The 13,682-nt window shown below is 39.2% G+C and overlaps 1 protein-coding gene across 1 annotated transcript in view; it reads right to left on the bottom strand.

The window, feature by feature from the left end:
- HELZ (helicase with zinc finger) overlaps positions 1-13,682 on the bottom strand; it is a 3,197,037-nt gene that overhangs the window by 528,929 nt on the left and 2,654,426 nt on the right. Inside the window, exon 26 of the mRNA XM_044085095.1 lies at positions 6,110-6,183. Within this exon, the coding sequence (XP_043941030.1) occupies positions 6,110-6,183 (74 nt within the window). The remainder of the gene's footprint in view (positions 1-6,109; positions 6,184-13,682) is intronic.

Below are 13,682 nucleotides of genomic sequence, written 5' to 3'. Positions count from 1 at the left end.
GTAATATCTGTCTGGTTTACTAAGAGCCAGAGGTAGGGAATCAGGAGCCATGCTTGATTCCGAAAACATATCATCAACAATGTCTGATACAGGAGGTATACCAAAGGCATATGTTGAGGAAGAAGGAAATCCCTAAGCCTTGTTTTTGATTCAGAGAAGTCCTGACTCTCCCAGTGAAAAATGTTCTCTTAAAGTATGCAAAGTTTCTCCAAAAGAGTAATCCTCAGGAGGAGATGCAGATGGGATGGATTCCTCTGCTTCAGAATCCTCATAGGGTGGAATGGAAAATTCCTGATCAGAAGAGGAATCAGAAGAAATGGAAACCTGATCTGAAGATTCATCATCAATGCCTTGCCTAGGCCTCTTAGCAGGGGGGGTTGGGAACCCCTGATCAAGGTAATTAAGCCCTCAGCCATTTTAATCATCTGTTTTTTAGGCATAGGGGCCTGAGCATGTGGCTCACGCGTCGGTTTTTTAGACATAGAAGATGCTTTTGACCTTGTTTTTGAGGCTGGCGTCAGTTTTATATAAAAATGTTGAGGCCTGAAAACATCCTCAGAACTGCTCAGTGGCTCGGGACCCATCCAAGGGAGAGACATCCACAGGTTCAATACTCTGAGAATCTCGCAGCATACCGGACTCCGCATGGGTCTCGGTAGAGGCCTGCGACTCAAAAGTAGCGGGTAACAGGGGCTGCGAAAGCACCTCATTGAGTACTGGCGAACCAGCGACTGGCTTAGGAGAAGCTTCATCATCGGTTTTGGACCTCAACAGTCTGTCTCTGTCTTTTTCTTTGCATTTTTTGTGAACTCTGGTAGTCGGACTGCTAACCGACGACATTTCATGATAATTAAATCTTGATCCAAAATATTTAGAAGCAAAACTATACCGACACTTAACAGTGCATTGGTTAAATCTAGCACAAATCCGACAGCAAGGCACGTTATGATGTGGGCCTAGGCAAGGAATACAGTATAAATGAAAATCCTTATGAGGTATTTGCTTCCCACAAGTAATGCAATTATTAACTTTTACTGACAAGGAGCAAGAAAAAGTTTCCCCGACAGGGTACTTAGCTTTAATTTGAAGACTTCACTTCTGAAACTCGAATGCAAAAATTTCAGGAGTCGGCTGACCGGCACTTGCGAACTGCTTCTGCTTCGGGCACCGCGCGGCAAAAAAGACTGGATAAAATGGCATTGGCTTCAAGTTTTATACCCCTGAAGACCTGACATCATGGAAGAGGAGACAGCAACCGACACAGGACCTAAGACTTTGTTATTCAGGCCGACTGAGGGCAACCTGCCAGCAGATTACCCAAATGTAATGACTGCAACAGTGAAACACGAAGAACATCAAGCTTCCAGTTCATGTGAAACTGGGCCCCTCCCAGATGCTCTTTAAATGCAACCTAAATCAATCCATGGGTGACCACAAATTCACTCCTGTGGTGGCAGCCAAGTCCCTCTTGGACAGGGGAACTCAGTATTAACTACCACAGACCCTTACCTCTGTGAACTTCACTTGCCAAACCATCTACAAATGGGTAACTTGAGATAAATATGGCTAGGCTTGTAAGACCTAGGGCCATTAGTCTAGTAACCTTCTATGAACCTTGTTCATTCAGAGAGAGTTTACATGGTGCTCTTCAGAAATACAAATGGCTAGGGCCAATCTTCATGGCTTCTTAGAGGGCTCTGCTGGTCCCTCCTCCGAAGTTTCTTCATGAGCTCTGGCTCTCTTCTTACTTTTATGAATACTGCAACAGTGATATGGGAGGACATAGTACAGTTGTGTACAATCTTACCATGATGGTAGATGTCCCTCTCTTCACTGTTGTTGTATTCGCTCCCTCGCTCCACCCCCTGGACCATTTCACTTCTGTATGTATGGATTACCTCTCTTTTCCTTGGGCTGGTGTTCCTACTGTGGTTCTAGGTTCTGAGGATAGCAAGTATGGACGTCACACCTTTATGCCCTATGCTATGCGAGAAGCATACATGTGACATATGCTATACTTTAAAGCAACCTAAAGGCTTTGGTATACTGGCCGGGCGGCTCTTGGCAGGAAATCCCTACTGTTATGAATACTGCAACAGTGACATGGAAGGACATCGGATGTTACTGTGCTGCATGTGAATTTTTGACACTGTCCCACAAGTATGGAACTGTAAATGATTTTAAAACATGAAGTATGTTTGAAATAAGGCTTTATATCAATTAAAAAGTAAATGAAATAGCTCAGCATCCTGACATAATAAAATACAGGATGTAAACATACATTTCCCCACCTCATACACAGCTTTCAACTCACTGTCTACAGAATGGAGTGGTACCAAACTGTAGAATTCCTACACTATAAAGCTAAGAAAACAGTTAAATCCATTTTAAATATGAAAGTAGTAATGCATATTATAATGGCCTGGAAACTTAATTTGTCTTGTTAGAGGTAGGTGAGCAGTATCGTGGTGAACTAATTTAAGAAACATGTTTTTCATGACGTATCCAGATGGAGTAACAATCAAAAGATGTATTAACAACCCTGCAAGCCTCATTAAGGTTGTTACAAAAGTAGATACTGCCAGTCCAGCTAGCTGGAATTTTGTAAATAATTATGTCACTGGTGAATATCGGAATGATTTATATAAGATGCAAGTGTTACAAATGTATTAGAACTGTATGTCATGTGTATATCAAACTGCTTGTACAGATGCATGTGTTGGAAAGGTATTTGCAAATGCTGTTTGAAATGTAACCACAGTGTGCCCTACTAGAAATGAACAGAAATGTACATGTATTATTGTAAGTGTTTAAACGTATATATTTTAGCAGTGGAAACCGGGATACAGATGGTTGACCTCTGTCTAATATTAGAAAAACAAATTAAATTACTTTATAGCTAAGCCATAAAAGATGCTATCTTTCAGTTTTCAATGCAGCAAGAGACACAACGTCTATACTAAAAAACTTTCTGTATTGTCTTTAGGGTGAAGTAATTACTAGTCTTGAAAGCATGAAGGAATGCAATTGTTTTATGACTTCCAGCATCTGGCAGAGATCTGAAGAGAAACTCTTGTCTATATATTTTTACAAGTAGATGTTAAATACTGCCAGCTTCATCAATGATTACTTGGCCTGAGAACTAGGAGTCAGATGACAAGAAATTATGTCATTCTGCAAGCTATCCCAGTAGTAATATTTTTTATATTAATTTGAGAAGTTTCTTAGTGAGACAGCATTCTGTCTTGGATGCAACAACTAAAAGATCCATTCACCACATTTGCTTTGCTCTATTAGCAAGTTCTTAGATTATAGTATAATTCTCTTAGCTTCAGTCAGGGATATAGCAAAGCTTAATTTAAATATTTTATGTATTTGAGACTTTCCTGCAATAATATTTTAAATATTTCCTGTGGTTTTGAACTCTGATGTCACTGTGAATATATATTTAGCATTACCTTGTTCTTGTATTATTTATTATTAAATATATTTAAACCTTTCATTGTGGCTGATCTGCGTAAAGATATTTAAGTTTTGAGAGCACTTGCATATTTGGTGACACTGTGTAGGCCTTGCTCTTGGTCAAACTACCATTTGTGTTCATATTAATATTACACAGTAAGATTTGACACCCTTTGTTAAGGAGTGACTGGTGACAGTAATAACTATGTTATAGTCTTGGCAGAAGGGGCCATAGCTAGTAAACCTGTGCCAGCCTTTTCAGGTGTGTGTGTGTGTGTGTGTGTGTGTGTGTGTGTGTGTGTGTGTGTAATAAAAGCTCAGAGTGTGTGTGTTGTGCCACCTACTTGGGCAGGTACATAAAGCACTAGTTGGACAGAGAGGGTGCTGCAGATCTTGGCTTGGTCACTCATCTGAGATGGCAACTTTACAGCTGCGCCAGTGGGGAGTCTTACTGGGGATCTGGAGAAAGGTAGAGGAATCAGCCCCGGACTGACTGTGGTCTCTGTGTGCTCTTAAGTGAAACTGCACTTGATGCAGAGAGCTGCATCTGTATACCTGTTATCCTCCCCAGTGTACATTCCCCACTGGTGTCAGTGGAGAGGGCTGAGGCTCCTTGATTACTGGTTGCCAGTGGTGGGTCATCACAAAGATAGCAGACAAAACTGACTATGGGAGAACAGAGTAATTACTCTCAGAACATCTCCATGAGTTTAGTTTTCTACTGCATAATCTAGAAGGTAAGATTCTTCAAAATCAGCATCCAGTGTAGTCAAAAGACAAAAGCTGGAGTTCATCTAACTTCAAAGAACAGGAATGATGTTTGTGCTGTGGGACAATTTGGTTCCTTTCCTCACTATTTTCCCGCATGGAACTCTCTACTACTGAATTCTGAATAGCTTCGGGGAGGGAGGGGGGGGGGGGTCTTGTGGGGCAAACTACAACTGAGGTAACATTTAAAACGGGACAAAAAATTTGTGTTACACAGACTCCTCCAGGTATAACAGGATACAAAGCAATTGCATCTACAAACACACAACCAAGTTAAAAATTTGAGGGCTGCTTAACAAACTGTGGAAGGGTAGAAAGGACTTAAAAGAATCTTATGCAAAAGGTACATGTCATGAAGTTGAAATTGATTTGGCAAAAAAAAGGGGGGGGGCAAAAGTTAGAAGACATCTTTGAATGGATGGGCAGAAGATGTGAGTTAACAGTCACCTCCTAAAGCAATAGGAAGCATTGAGATATATGGCAATTAGACACAGTAGAAGATCAAGTCAAAGAAAGCCTGATTCATTTGGCATTAGAACATTAGCCTAAGGCTGAAGATAACTGATGGCAGCAGTGCACCCATCCACATCATTAACACAACTTTCAGGGATTGCAAAACTTTAGGAAACAATGAAAAAGCTTTTTACCAGAAGCTCTGATGTTACCAAATATTCTATAACACAAAAGTCAGACTGAGAAGCCATAGCACAGTTTCCTGAACTTGACTCACTAAATCTCATCACTGTCCTCCTTATGGTTAACTGTGGTGATGACAATGGCTGGAAAATGAAGCAATAATAGTAGCTCTGATACAAGCTTCCTTATGAAGAAATCTTATGATTAAATCTCCATTCCTGCATACACAGTGAGTTTTTTCTTCTTAGCAGTTTGTTCTTGTCCCAGTCAAGTGGCATACAGAAAGTGACAGCCAGTTATGAGAATATGTTTGCTGCAAGGACAACAGTCTGTCCTTCTCTCAGCTAGAACCACTTGTATGAAAAAGAGGCAACCAAAAAAATTCAGGAGACATTAACCAAAGGTGATAGTATGAAAAATCTGAAGAAAACAAAAACTAAGGCTGACCATACTGTTGATATCTGTACAAGTGATCCTTGAGAAAGAAAAGGTGCTGCCTTTAATATGAAATGGGCAGCAGCGGTTCAAATGGATAATTAGCTGAAAAGATAAGGCAATTAGATCCTGTCTCTTACCCTGTGCAAGTTTAGTCTGTATCCTCATATTCCCACAAAAAACAGAATCTTGAAGAGCAATGAAGAATTCTATTAACAATCCTAAATGTCTAAGGCACAAATGCAAATGACTGAATGAGCAAAAAGGTGCAATTAGCAGAGATCAATTCAAAAGGAGAATGCCTTGCAGTTCTGTAAGGGACCCTCAATGCCCTGCACATTGTCATGAGCTACATTGTCTAACCCTGAAGCCTCACAATCCTGGGCAAAAGGGCAAAAATAAAATATTCTAACTACATCATTTATGCCTAACATCAACTTTCTGTAGTAACCAAAGCTTTTTCAATCTCAGTCTTTGACCTTCAGGCTTCAGAGTTTAAAAAGCTCTAAATGGAACCCCTTCAAGTAGTATCTGAATATGTTTTCTAATGAGACACATTCTAACAGCTCTGATTATTTACAGATTCAGTTCAGATTTAAAGGCAGCATTATTAAAGGGAGGTTTGGCACGCTGCCTCATCCCAAAAGGTTTTTTTTTTACTTTCCAATGACATTAACTCCTTGCCATATTCCATGACATTAGAATTATGACTGGATACCTACTTACTTTTCTAATGGTGTTCTGACTATACCACCATCTTTCACAAGTGGAGAGCTAAGTTACTCAAAGTTATAAAGACTACAAAAACCTGTTTGTTTCCAGGGGGCTTCTTCTCTGGCGTGTGATTCTTTTGTTCAGATGCAGCACTGCTACCAACCTTATCTAATAAAAAGAAAAGGAAAAAAGTAGTATCTTTTAGTAAAATTATTATAAATAAAAGAACAGCAATGATAGTGCACCCAACAACTGACTTGTGACTTTTTTCCAAATCAACTTAACCTTATTGGCAACATCAACATTAAAACCACAATGAATCTAGAAGAACTGATTACACACTGACCAGATTATCTGCATTGCAGTAAAAATTTCAAAACTGAAGTTTCTGTTTTGTGAATTTTACAGAAATGCATGTGACTGAATACTAGTACAAATACATGTTTAACATTAGAGCGACATTATATTAAACCTTGGACAAAATTCTGACTGTGGTACTTATAAAAAAATTAAAACATGTCAAGACTTTTTGCTTTCTAAAGGAGGTCTCCCTGCTCAAGGTTCCCAATGGAGTTTGTCAGAGTGAAAAAATGAACTGCAGACCTGCTAGGGAAAAAAACAAGTAAGCCAGAAGCCAAAGATTTAGCGCTTTCATCCACTGTTTAATACGTGAACTTACTCAGAAACATTTTCAAATGATTTCCAGTTCCTTAAATAACTTACTATACAGGAAATGACATCATAACCATCAAACTAAAAAAAATAAATGTAATTTTCTACAATGAATAATAAAGTGTTGTCATAATAATAAACAATAAAAAAAAAATAAAATATATATATATATATATATATATATATATATATATATATAAATGCATAAATACAATAATAAAAATGCAATATAAATTCATACTGTATACTGGAATGATAATCAACGTGAACAGATGAAATGCATACTCAAAGAACTCTCCCACATTTACACAACGATCACACGCACACACACACACATACATATATATACACACACACACACACACACACACACACACACACACACACACACACGCGTGTGTGTGGGGTGTGTGTGTGTGTGTGTGCGTGTGATCGTTCTGTAAATGTGGGAGAGTTCTTTGGATATGCATTTCATCTGTTCACGTTGATTATCATTCCAGTATACAGTATGAATTTATATTGCATTTTTATGATTGTATTTATGCATTTATATACATATATATATTTTTTTATTTTTTTATTGTTTATTATTATGACAACACTTTATTATTCATTGTAGAAAATTACATTTGTTATTTTTTTAGTTTGATGGTTATGATGTCATTTCCTGTATAGTAAGTTATTTAAGGAACTGGAAATCATTTGAAAATGTTTCCGAGGAAGTTCACGTATTAAACAGTGGATGAAAGCGCTAAATCTTTGGCTTCTGGCTTACTTGTTTTTTTCGCTAGCAGGTCTGCAGTTCATTTTTTCGTTTTGTTTGGTTGTCAGCAATTTTTTGAGGTTCGTGGTCTAGCTGGTGAATAACCATGGCAGCTGAGAGTGCCAATTTAAGCAGTCAAGACAGTCTTTTGGACTTGACTGTGTATCCAGTTCCTGCCAGTGGCTCTAGTCCTGCTAAGGTTGTGGTTGGGAAGACACAAGAAGAACTCATCGCTTTTATTGTCAAAACAGTTAAAGATACTTTTGATTCTACTACGTTTAAGGAACATTCTAAGTTGGATATCGCTAGTGATTCTGTAAAAGCAGTGTGGTTGGTTCAGTTAAAGGTACTAACGAGAAGTTTTCAACAGCTACAGTTTCAGATTTACCGCCAGACGACACATCACAGCTAGCACTAGCTGTTCAGCTAAAGCATCGACTACGGTGTTGAACACCACAAACAAGGGATTAAACGAGAGTAATGTGTGGGATTATATTTGCAAATCTTTCAATAATCCGTTTGCTGACATTCAAGTTCAAGCATCAGATTCAGCAGTAAGTCGATGAATGACGGTGCTTATACCAACACTATTAACTGTAAAAAGAGCATATATGATCTAGAAAAAATGGTTTTCAGGTTTGTCACGTTAGAGCTAGAGGTATCCTATTTGAATGAATGTATAAATAGGAAAACTGTGCCTCAGGGCTTAAGGACAGCCAAGTTCCCTAATTGTGTAACTTTTGGTGATGAATTGAGCACCAAACTTATTGAGCTTTACAACAACACCGGCATCACTATGATGGGTTTTTTGGTTGAACACTACTTGAAAGAACTTGAGACTATTAGGGAAAATATCAAATCACTAGATGAGAAAATCAAACGCTTTGGATGTTTTAAAGATTACATTCTTTTATATAACGGTGCAGAAGCGAAGACTGACAGGCACCGGGGCTTCCATTGTGACTAGAAAACAACATAAATTAAAGAGAGACATTTTGGCTTACCAAGCCAAACATGCATATTTATTACAAGATAGGGTAGAAGACCCTTCTGTTATGACTCATAACAGCAGTGACAGTGGAAGTCTTGCTTTAAATAGTGGGGCTAAGGAAGCTACAAATATAATAGCATTTTCAACAACCAATGATGTTGGTTCCAGAGGTTCTGACAGAAATATTGTACACAATAGTGCATCTAATGGAGAAGTCGGCGCTATTTCTGACTTTAATAACCAACATCCTAACAATTCATCTAATGGAATTTATGCGGAAACACTTGTTAATGGAAAGCAGGGACCAAATCAAGAACTTTTCCGGTGGTAGTGTCAGCAAACAAACAGACTCAGAAGTGGAACAATACGTCCCACAACAAATGGAAGGGGAAAGGGAGAGGGAGATACCCCAACCAGAGGAAATACAAGTGAACACTACAAGACAAGCTGAAGATTTCAGTATTAATGTTATTAATTTATCTGGTGTTGCTTTATCCACTGAAACTGTTAATGTTTTGAAAAAAGGCTTTTCATTTATACCTAATAATAGAGTTAACATTGGTAGATTGTTAATAGATTTTAGATTATATTTAAGAAAATTGAATCTACAGTATATAATGCATGATGTGTTGGTTACTGTTCAAACTCCCTCCATGACTGGGCCTAAAAAAGCTAGTACTTTTAACCCCCCATTGCACACTACTTTGCAAATGTTTCAAAATCAATGTGAAAATGAGTTTCATAGGATGTCATGTAAGTGATGACAATCTAAGCTCATCTAAAAAGGGAGCTTTGCAAGATTTATGTAAAAATTCTGATATTAGAACAATGAAGGCCGACAAAGGGGGTAAAATTGTGGTCATGGATACCATTCAATATAATGAATCTATGATAGACATGTTAAGAGACAGTGAGACATACAAAGTGACTAGTGTTAATGTTAAAAAAAGTTTTCAACGAGTCGATACACTGTTGTTTGACATGTTTAGCCAAGGAGAATTAGATCATCAGAGTTAGAATATTTGTCGGTCGAACACCCAAAATTGGCTACTTTATTTGGTATTCCAAAATTACATGTCGACCAGCATAACCCACCTTTTAGACCTATTATTTCTGCAAAACATTCCAAAACTGAGAATATATCTATGTGGCTTGATTACATTCTGAATCCTATTGTACAGAGAACTAAATTTTACATTAGAGATTCTTGGCATTTATTGGAAGAATTAAGGAATCTAGATGTTTCATTTAGTTCTGTCAGTTTTGCTACTCTTGACGTCAAGTCCTTATACACTGCTATTAATCAAACAGAAGGATTAGAATATTTGAGGGAATACCTGACTTTATATTCTGATGTTGAGAAACACAAGGTCAGCACCATTTGTGATCTAATGGAGATAGTTCTAGAGAATAATTTCTTCAGATTTGGTAAACACATTTATCAACAGATTTCAGGAGTAGCAATGGGAGCGAGGGTGGCACCAGCTTTTGCCAATTTGGTTATGGCAAACTGGGAGCTCAAATTCTTGGTTAAACATAATCTTTTTAATAGGGCACTTGCATATTTTAGATTTATAGGTGGTTTACTTTTTTTGTGGACTGGCACCTTTGAAGAATTTTCTAACTTGGTGACAGATTTGAATCACAGTACTGACTTTTTGGTCTTCAAATTGAGTGGTTTTGGGGATAATATTCCCTTTCTTGACGTCCTTCTTAGTATAAATGCAGTTAATAATACATTGAATAGTCAAATATATAGGAAAGAGGTTTTTGCGAACCAGTATTTACACAAGGACAGTTTACATCCTACACATATGAAAAAAGGAGTAGTGAAGGGCCAAATAATTTGTTTGAGTAGGCTCACCACTGATGATGATGTATTTCTAAGTGAAGTAGGATTTTTAAGGTCACTATTCTTGTATAGAGGTTACGCCTTAGATTGGATCCAAAAAATAGAAAAAGAGGTCATCTCTTTAAGGAAGGGGGTTGCCAAACCGATTCTTTTTTCTAGTCAGATAGGTTTAAGTTCTGGTTCCACAGTTTTAGAGAATACCAGTAGTTACCACCTAACGTTCCCATTACCGATTGTTGACGAAATGTGGTTTATCAGGGATATTATTGTCAACAATTGGAAAATGATATTAGGGAACAAAGATTTGGTTGGTACTTTAGGGATGAAACCCACTTTCACTTACAAAAGAGTACAAAAATTAAAATCCATGCTGGAGACAGACCACTATAGGTTTCAAGATATGACAAGAGCAGCCAGTATAAAGAGGGGAACCTATGCATGCAGTAACTGTAGGCAGTGTAGATTCATTAGCAATAGTACTAGTGTATTCATAAAATCTCTTAATTACACCATTTGGGCTAAGAGTTATGAGGCCTTGCAGAACTGCAGTGGCAAAGCCTGCTCTGGACTTAGAGTAAAGAGGTAAGTGGTAGTGCTTTGTGAAGGTGTGTACTGAACTCCAAGATGCAGCCTCTAAGATATCTTTGATTGGTACTCCTCTGAGGAAGGCTGCTAAAGTGGCTGCTGCTCTGGTGGAATGAGGCCTAATGCCCTTAAGCACGGATTTGCCATGTTGTAAATAGCAGAAACGGATGCAATGGCCTACCCATTAAGAAATAGTCTGTTTTGAGATAGCCTTTCCTTGTGATCCTGCAGCATATGACACTAAAAGTTGCTCAGTCTTTCTGAAAACTTTAGTTCTGTCCAAGTAGAAGCATAACTGCCTGTGTATGTCCAAAGAATGCAGAATTTTCTCACCCTTGTTCTATGGATTTGGATAAAAGGTAGGCAAGTGAATGGTTTGGTTGAGGGCCACACTGGACACCACCTTAAGCATAAATGTAGAGTTTGTCCTCAGAGAAACCCTGTCTAGATGAAAAATGATGAAAGGTTCCACAGCCATGAGTGCTTGTAACTCAGAGACTCGTCTTGCAGAGGTTATTGCTAGGAGCAGAGCTGTTTTCCAGGATAAGAATTTTATATCTGCTGTTGAAACTGGCTCAAGAGGAGGCAGTGTGAGTTTTTCCAAAACATAATTGAGGTCCCAGGCCGGAATTGGTGCTCTCCTTGGAGGCCTAATGTTTTTGGCCCCTCTGAGGTGCTGCCTTATTAAAGGATGAGAAACAATAGGTGGGTTCCGTATTGTAATGGGCTGAAATGGCAGAGGCACGAATCTTAATAGATGAGAAAGAAAGGCCTTTGTTTAGCATCTCAGTTAGGTATTGTAAAATCTGAGGGATATTTGGTACACACATGTCAATGCCTTGTTCCTGGATCCAAGCACAGAATCTCATCCATTTTTCTGCATATGATTTTCTGGTACTGGGCCTCCTGGCCCCCAAGATAACATCCATAACAGCTTTTGAAAGAGGAGCGTTCTGAATGGCTACATTATCCGCCATGCTGCCAGATTTAAGGTCCTGAGTTGGCTGTGCAGGATCTGATTTTTTTGTTGGGTCAGCAAGTGAGAAGTTTGAGGCAAAATCCATGCTGGACCTTGAGACAAGCTCTTTAGGATTGGGTACCAGTGCTGGCGTGGCCAGTCTGGTGCAATCAGTATCATTTTTGGCTTCTCTTGCTGACCTTTAGGAGTACCCTGGGAAGGAGAGGCAATGGGAGAAAAGCATATACAGTTAGATTTTTCCAGCTGAAGAATAGGGCGTCCACTTTCCATGCTTGCTTGTGATAAATCCTTGTGCAAAATCTCTGCAATTGGCAGTTGTGAGGGGAGGCAAATAGATCTATGTCTGGGCATCCCCATTTCCTTATATCATGCTGAAGACTTGTGGATCCAATTTGCAATCATGGGGATCCATGAGGTTTCTGCTTAGTTCGTCTGCCAGAGTGTTTGTTTTTCCTGGCAGGAATTGTGCTTGCAGGTGAACTTGAAAAGCCAATGCTGTGTCCCATAAGGTCATTGCTTGTCTGCAGAGGGGGTAGGAATGTGTACTTCCCTGTTTGTTTATGTACCACATGACCATAGTGTTGATTGTCTTTATCAGTAATTGTCCTGGATGAAGCAGGTCCTTGAAAGCTGTCAGGGCATTTTGAACAGCTAGCATCTCTTTTTGATTGATGTGAAGATGCATCTGGTTTGCAGGCCATGTGCCCCGAATACATTTTCCTGCCATATGGGCCCCAGGCGTAATCTGATGCATCCATTGTCAGTGTCTGTCTGGCTGTGGGTAAACTGAATGGCAGACCCTTGTTGTGGTGACAGGCTTCTGCCCACCATCGAAACTCCTGTTGCAGGCAGGGTATGAGTGCAATTGCTGTCTCCAGGCTGTGGCAATGCTGAGTCCAACACTTTTTAGATACCACTGTAGTTTCCTCATATGCAGTCTGGCATATGAAATTAATAAAATGCAGGATGCCATGAAACCCAAGGGCCTGCAGGATTTTCCTTGCAGATAGGTGGGTTTTTGTTGCCAATTTGTTGAAGTAAGTAGTCAGTTGCTTTTGTTTGTCCGGCGTGAGATAAGCCATCTGGGCAGTTGTATTTAAGCTTGCACCCAGGAATATTATCTCTTGAGAGGGCACTAGTTTTGATTTATTTTTGTTTACTCTGTACCCTAGGCCAATTAGTAATCTTTTTACAAACACCAGATGCTTTAAAAGAATGTCTTTGTTCTCTGCTTGAATTAGGCAGTCGTCCAAGTAGGGATATATCTGAATTCCTTTTTGTCTGCAAAACGCAATTACTGGTGCCAGGCATTTTGTGAAGACCCCAGGTGCAGTAGATAAGCCAAAGGGCAGTGCAGAGAATTGCTAATGCATTGAGCCAGCTATGAATCTGAGGTATCTTCTGCAAGACTGTCTGATTGGAACATGCAGGTATACCTCTTTTAGGTCCAAAGTTACGAACCAAGCCTTCTTGCCCAGCATGGGCAGTAACTGCTGTAGAGGCAACATCTTGAATTTTGGAACTTCCAGAAACGTATTTAGTATAGACAGGTCCAGTATTGGCCTCCAGGTTTTGTCCTTTCTGGGTACTAGGAAAAGTCGGGAGTAAAATCCTTGTCCCTGCTCTTGTTGTGGTACTTGCTGAATGGCCCTCATGTCCATGAGGGCTGTAGTTTGTTTTTGTGCCTCTGCCCATTGATTGTGTGGCAGGTCTGGCATACCTTTTGACTTTGGTAGAGTGTGAAAATGGAACCTGTAGCCTTGGGACACTATGTTCAGGACCCATTTGTCTTGGGTAACCATTTGCCAATTTGATGAAAAAAGTG

The sequence above is a fragment of the Protopterus annectens genome, chromosome 10.part0 (assembly GCF_019279795.1).
Source record: "Protopterus annectens isolate FY-2018-M chromosome 10.part0, PAN1.0, whole genome shotgun sequence".
Classification (NCBI taxonomy): Eukaryota; Metazoa; Chordata; order Ceratodontiformes; family Protopteridae; genus Protopterus; species Protopterus annectens.
This window is presented reverse-complemented; position numbering and strand designations above follow the sequence as displayed.